The sequence below is a fragment of the Branchiostoma floridae genome, chromosome 17 (assembly GCF_000003815.2).
Source record: "Branchiostoma floridae strain S238N-H82 chromosome 17, Bfl_VNyyK, whole genome shotgun sequence".
NCBI lineage: Eukaryota > Metazoa > Chordata > Leptocardii > Amphioxiformes > Branchiostomatidae > Branchiostoma > Branchiostoma floridae.
Genome location: NC_049995.1, coordinates 9,897,680 through 9,905,470, shown reverse-complemented (window position 1 = coordinate 9,905,470; position 7,791 = coordinate 9,897,680). Strand labels below are relative to the sequence as shown.

The 7,791-nt window shown below is 40.6% G+C and overlaps 1 protein-coding gene across 1 annotated transcript in view; it reads left to right on the top strand.

Annotated features, from left to right (window-relative positions):
- Positions 1 to 2,632: 2,632 nt before the first annotated feature.
- The window catches only part of LOC118405170 (gamma-aminobutyric acid receptor subunit rho-1-like), a gene marked incomplete in the record, with an annotated part of 10,329 nt that continues 5,170 nt past the window's right edge, over positions 2,633 to 7,791 (top strand). Inside the window, 2 exon segments of the mRNA XM_035804592.1 lie at positions 2,633 to 2,820; positions 7,315 to 7,406. Of these exon segments, the coding sequence (XP_035660485.1) occupies positions 2,783 to 2,820; positions 7,315 to 7,406 (130 nt within the window).

Here is a 7,791-nt window from a genome sequence, read left to right as displayed (position 1 = left end):
GTTTTAAAAGGGTCTATACACGTAACAGTTACTACCGGTACAATACATTGCTGGACAAAGTTACGTAAAGTTTATGTACGAAGTGGAGCAGGGTTTTTCACAGTAACTTGTAGTCATTGATATGATTGTTTATAGGGACTGTACATTAGACATATGGGATACACAATGTAGAACGGCTGGACAGATTGCTCTGATATTTGGTATGTGGGTAGTTCTTGAGAAGGAGAAGAAACGTACGAGGCATTTTTTTCGTTTAGTGGCTTTTGACGGTTTTGCAGGGGATGTTTGTAGGTGGAAAATGGGTTTTACGCAATCGTAGGTATTACGCAATCGTGGGTATAACGCAATCGTGCTATATTTAGGTGATATTACGTCATGCCGATGGGCTTCATGCTTACCCCGTCCCAACAGGAAGTGATCCCAAAGGTCATAGTTGCGCAATAGAGAAAATGGTTTATAGGGACAGTACATTATACATGATGGGGTGTGCATGTTCCCCATAAGATTTGATAATCTGTAGACTAAGGGCAATGATGATATTGTATACAGGGGCGTGTATTACACGTTTTAAAAGGGTTGCACATGTAACAGTTACTACCGATACAATACACTGATGAACAAAGCAGGGTTTGTTTTTCATAGTAACTTGCAGTCATTGATGAGATTGTTTATAGGGAGTTTACATTAGACATATGGGATACACAATGTAGTGGACTGCATTGTGAAACAAAGAATGTTACGACATCATCATTGTTGCAACCATTGATACATTTGCTTCCGGCGGTGGATTTGTTATCCTACCTGCTGAAATTGGACAAATTTCTTGTCGGGATAAGCATTTAGTCTCTCTTCCAAGGAAGAAATTATGCATGTTTTATGTTATCCCGGACAGAAAAGGTGTCGCGAGGCGTATAGTCCTATTGACTGACAAGCCCCGTGCGGGCGGATAAAACGTTCCCGCCACGGCACGGCCATTTGTACTGATATGTGGCGAGAACGTTTGGGCAAGAGACACGGGGTCATGTCAGAATTTCAATGAGTTCCAAGTCGCAAGCCCAAAATGGAAGTTATACTTTTATGTCTTGTTTTCCAAGCGATGTAATGTAGAGTATATAGGTCACAACAAGGACACAAGTGGTAATTAACACAATCACGTCATTTGTACCGACATGTCGCGAGAACGATTAGGTGAGAGACACGCACGGGGTCATGTCGAAAGTTCCATGAGTCACAAGTCGCAAGCCCAGATGGATAGTTATACTTTGATGTCTTGATTTCTCTGCAATTTAATCTAGGGTAGGTCGCAGGTGCTAGTTAGCAGATTCATGCCATTTGTACTGATAGGTTACTAAAACGATTGGGTAAGAGAAAAGGGGTCATCTGAAAAGTTCCATGAGCTCCAAGTCGCAAGCCCAAAATGGAAGTTATACTTTTATGTACCTGAGGAGGAGCATTCCGTGACGACACCAGCCATCACATTTTGGAGGTGTTCGCTGGGGATGTGAAGATCATTTATGTGGATCTCACCAATGACGGCGTTGATGTGGTCAACGTTATTGTTTTATGTGTTATTTTATTGATATTTTGATGCAACAGTCGATTTTAGCCCAGTCAATATAAGTCTTTATCTTCAAAAGACAATGAAAGGTATTTGCTTTGTCCATGGAAATGAATGGACAGGACAGTTTGTGTCATGTGCACAAACAAGAAAGGATGGATGATAGAATACTTTTAAAATACAGCTACTGCCTATATCACTTTTTTCGGCGCACCTTCCTATGTGACGGTCTCCATGCTTTCTCCCAAAAAGCGTAAGCAGGCCTTCTTCATCTCCCGTGAATCGTAGAGACACGGTTTCATTTTACACAGTTTGTAGCAGGCCATAACGTACACATACATTCCATTCCATAGTAAAAACCACAAACCCTTTGTCTTCGCATTATATTCTACAACTTCTCAATGCATTTCACAGATAACATTGACCACCTACTGCCAAGATTCCAAGTAACTTGCCTTTTAGATTCTTAATGACATACAAAAGTCTCCAATAATGTCGGCCTGACGTAGAAAACGCTCGTCCTGACATGCACCTCACAGTTTCATATTTAAAACCAACAACATCCTCTCAACACCTCGCCTTCTCACTTCCACTTACAAGTGACGCTCTGTGGACGACACAGAACTAAAGCTAGCCAATGACACGTCTACATATAAACCCTCCACCACCGCACCATCACCCATTTCACGAAGGTTGAGTTCTGCGAACGCTTGTTGTAAGGGTCTTTTTGTGAACAAGGATAATGTATAAGATTCTATCTAGCGTCTCGTGGCTTAGTCAAGACTTCTTCAACCCTTACTCCGCAAAGATGACAAAGAAATGACTCAAATCCACGCGACGTACTCATCTTCTTGATAACATCAGCCTAACGTTGTGTAAAATAATTTAATTATCCTCTCAACAACGTAGTCTGGGTAGGGAAAAAATTAGGTCAGTTACCTTCACGATAATTAGGTCACCGCAATGCCGTGTACCGTTCTCTCATTGGCTGGAATTACTGATGTAATCACCCTGGAGGAAAATGATTGGTCCCCGGTTCCAGGACAACGCTACGCCGCTGGAGGTCTGTTTAAAGCTGACTCTTGACCCGGTTAACTTTTAATGTCGGCGGAAGGATATATTCAGGGCTTTTCTGTGGGGCGTGCGGACACGCAGGGATAACCTACATCAACCCTACAGTTTTTCACACCGCACAGTGTCTGTCTGTGAACAGGAAAGAACAACATGATGTTTGCTTGGAGTCTTCTGCTTCTATCGTTCGGGTAAGTGGTATTGACTTCATTTGCTTTAAGTTGTAGCATTATTTTGGATGACGTTTTGAACATTTTTTTAAACTCTGGTGTTACATAGATAGCTTGCAGGGTACATTAGTAGGACAAATTCTCATACACATAATGTTCTGATATCAGTAATCTGCTATTGCATAGAAAATTGACATGAATTTTAAGTCTGATTCTTGAAGTCAAGAGAAGGTATAAGTTCTGTTGCTAGGGCTCTACATTTTCTTCTTTACAAAAACCATTTTAGGTCTACCTCTTTCTGACAGAGACAGAGGCATTTTGAGTGAATAAAACTAATACGTGTTAGCCTAGATTTCCGTCCGCATAGCCTATTATTATCAGTGTCATTTATGAATCATCAAATGTTTAAGAGCATGTTAGTAGCAGAATTTTGCTCCGTAATGTAAATTCCTTACAACCTACAACTAGCAATTGTTTTGCAAGTCTTACACTTAAACAAACAAGGATGTACCACTCCAGAAATATGTTCTGCAAGTTTCCACTTTGATAACAGTTGCGTTTGGTTCCAAGACAAATACTAGAACTAAGAGTCAACAAATGCACGGTTAGAGTGATTTATTTTCCTAATAATGGTACACCATGAAATGGAACGTGACACTTAATTCGCGACTCACTGTTGCGGAAAAACACACAAAAGAAACCCAACACAAAATTTACAACTGAAGTTTGGATCCCCACCAAACCTTAGCCCCTTGTGACCAAGAGCCATATGTTATGCGGAGTATCAACTCTAGTGTGTACCCCTAAGTGAACCAAGGGTTAAAGAATACAATTATTCTTGTTCACTACTACAACGCATGTTGACACGGAAAAAGAAAAGGCAGAAATTCTTGTTCTCTCTGCATAGCAACGTTATGTAGGGGGTAAAACAACAAGTCAAAAGACGGCTTAGGCAGTACTGATTTGATTATATGGACGACATCAGCTGGGCACCCGAAAACTGATGCGAGCGTTCGAAAACAGAGAACTTCATTATGAAATCGCAGTGGTCAGGACGGTCGAGCAAATGACTGAATACACGAAACATGTTATACCGAACGATAAACTCTTTGTTTTAAATTTGTACTTTTAATCAAATCGCTCATTACCCCCGAAAAAGGAGGGTCAGCGGCTTTCTGACGGGATGTTTTGAAATTGTCCGAATTTTGGCTGTTCGCAGCCGTATCTCATGATCGGTTTGGTGGATCATTATGTACTTTGGCACAAGCATACTGTTACTAGTTAGACGTTACCTTTGCGAAAATGCACGTTGTTTCGTTTTCATCATAACTTTTTTTCATGTGCAATGTAATATTTTAGAAATCACTCCTATTTTTATTGTACATTTGCCCTTTTCGTTTTAAATTACAGCACATATGTACAACTTCTTTGCATAATTTACAGTATTTGAAAATCGCGAAAATCGTTGCGCGCGCGGATGTCAACCATATAGTCAACTCAGTGCGGCCTACGCTATCGCTATGGTAGGAGTATGTGCATTATGGGCAAGAGCTAGATTTGAATTTCATGAGATATTCTCAGTGAACCGTCCGTAACCTAGAATAGCAATCGACTATAATTTTTCACTCCCACCCTTATTTTCTGCTGTGTTTGTTTTTGTCTCATGGACAAAATGTACTGTGTTGTATAGAACACTCATAAATATTCCAACGCTGGCTTTTTCATTTCAAACACGTTTATTTCAAGATAATCGACCCTTTTGGAAGACAGTTATTGTTTGAGACTAGAGTTAATTTCCGCTTACCATTCCACGCAGTGTCTCACTCAAGCTGAGGCCATTGTGCTCTGCGTGTGCTTTGTGCAATCCATCCTATTCAGCGAAGACATGGGCATATTATCAACTGGATGATCCAAAGTCTATAATGAAAGTAGGGGAAAGCGGAAGTCTTCTTTTGGATTGGAATACGAAACAATAACGCCAGCAAAAAGCAGCTTTGTTGCGATCTTATATACAATTGATCGCAATTGCGTATACCAACTCCGTCACGTATGAAGTCCGTTCTGCTGACATATCTATACCAAAAACGTAAATACGGAACTGATATGCACATTAGTGTGAAACCACCCTTGAATATTTCTTCTTTAAAAGTAAATCTATGAATAGAAAAATTTATTGTACAAGAATGTTAGTCGGTGTAGGCGCTGACATATTCTTTTCATAAATCGGCCTATGATTTTGATACAGTAGGATTTTCAAGCAGACTGCGACAGAACAGAACCAAACACAGACAAGGATCTAAAACAGCATTTACCGTAACAAGACAGAGGAATTTTGCTCGACAGCGCCACGACTATATCTCTCAAACATGGGCTCTGTTCCCGATCATATACGATGATCGCACGACGTATGTGGACCCCCTAAAATACTAGTAGTTGCCACCACAGTTCCATTTTTCCAGTCTTAAATTTTTGAAGAAATTCCGCCTTATTGGTATGCTATAATGAATACAAGGCTTCAAAGAAGTAGTATCACACATTCAGGATCTAAGGAATGCGCATCTTAATCCACCTTAACGATAGTTTACACCCTTAAGCATACCTTTAAGACGAGGTAAGATTAAATGACTGAAACACGAGGTGGTAATTGTTTCACCCCAGGCTTGCTACATTGTGTTTTCAAATCGCCCTAGATACATTAAACCTATGGGGCAGGAGTTAAGAGTCAAATATCTTATCGAATGTTGTATTTGCATTGTACAGAGAAACAGTTGAAAATTTGGATAGGAATTTCACTTGGTTTACATATACTGACATGTATATTTTACGTAACGTTGAGATGCCGTTAGGGTAACGTTAGTCGTACGTCGTCAGACGAGTCTGATGTCATAGGGTGAGGGTGTGCAAGGGGGGTGGTAAACGCTTTACGCTTAATTCAGACGAACCCCCTAGAGTAAATATTACGCTAAAATCAAGGAAGGTAAGTACACAAATTTTGATCTCCCTGCTACGAATTCGTGAATAAAACGACATTCCCTACAAATTACGAGAAGTCAAAATGGACCGCCTATGGCTATACGCCTTAAGAACATGCAGACCCTCTAGAGTATTAAAGAAGGCTGTGACAGAACCAACCGGCAACAAGCATCTATTAGCTAGCAAGACATGCATACCATTTTACACAAGACAGCTAAATTTCGTGCTTAAAAATTCTCTCAGTTTGGGATACTATGACGTTCTTATGGCGAATGTCATAGGACTCCAATAACTTGTATACAAGTCATGTGTATCTTGTATACAAGTCGTGTGTAGCATGTCCAGTATACACGCGTGTCCTTGTACCAGGAGTCAGGCATGGTTGCACGCTGTAATTTTGCGAGGCGGTAAGTCTTTGATCCGGCGGAACTAGTTAATGGCGGACATTGGCTTCGGGGGCTTTCGGAAACTGGTGAAAAACAAACCGGAAACATACATGACGGCTTTAGAAACTGATCCTAAAGGGGCAAATCACTGTTGCTTTGGAGGGATGCACCGCGGTACAATGGACAAGTGCGCAGAGTGTTCGCCTTGCAGCTGCAGTCGGTGGATCGTGAGTTCTATCCCCGACCGAATCATACCAAAGACTTTAAAAACGGTACATTCTGCTTTCTCTGCATAGCACTCAGCATTAATGATGAAGATTATGGGAGTTAAACACACATCACTACCGGTGGCTGGCCCCCGCCTGCTATAGTAGCTTTCACAAATATGTGGCCCAAGGGCTGCAGAAATGAAGATGGAGATGGGCGCCATCCCTAAGCAGCTGTTACAGATGCACGGGCAATTTTTTTAAGGGAGTTCATTTGAAAATTTATTCATCCCTTCTTGATTTATTATGCTACAAAGGTAACTGCAGTTTGAAAGAGAGCTGAAAGATGGCCCAAACTCATGTCACTTCTTTCCGAGTACAAGAGCTATCTACAACCTAAGAAATGATTAAATCTTGTCTACATCTCAAGATATAAAAACCAGAAGTTCCCATACAGTACTAGAAAAAACCGCAAGAGGGTCAAAATATGTGTCTTTGTTTTATCAACCCCTATTAACATGGTAGATATAATAAACTTCCATCTAGGGGTTCTCGAGCTATGGTTTTGATAGTCGACAAACAAACAAACAACAAACAAACAAACAAACAGACAGAACATAAGTTTATTTGCAAAATCATGCCCGAAGGCTAATTGCACAAGGACTAAGAGAAATAGAAAGTGTAATACATAAAATTAGTGTCTAATCAACTATATAATGCAATGAATACTATCATCATACATATATTCATTCCAAATATAACCTTCTTGGCAAGGCAATAATGCCCAGTTGACAACTTCGGCCATCTTTGTCGCTTAAAACATTGACTTATTCGTTTGAAAACAATTGACAGGGCGTGAACTTTCTGTTTAAGTGCCATGTCTGTGTATTTAGTACATACCTCTATTGCTAATTCTAAACATTTGTATCTTCACTGTTGCATATTTCCAGCACACTGGTGCCCGTGAAAGGTACGCAGACATTAAACGATGTTATCGACATCTTTGGTGACAAGCTGCACATAATGAGACCTGGATATGGAGGTATGTACTAGTACATGGTCATTTTCCCCATAAAACAAAGCAACATCCGATAGTGTTATTGTTTTTATATTGGCGTGTGTCCGCAGTTCACAATAGACATTTGACTGCTAGGCACGTCGGCGACACTGACAAGTTGGGTCAAAGGTTAACGAAATGTCACAGAAGGGTGAATGACATGAAATTTTCCAGAGTCCCGGGCCTTTATACCCCTATCACATTTCTCGAAAATCGATCGGCCGACGAGTCTGCGGCAATCGCCCGAGCCTCGAGCTTATGATAATCACTTGATAGCACAACAATTGTACAAGGTGCAAAGTATGGCTTATATGTGACAGGGACGGTTTTCAGGTGAAAAATACGCGAACCCTCTGTCGATCTAAAGTCG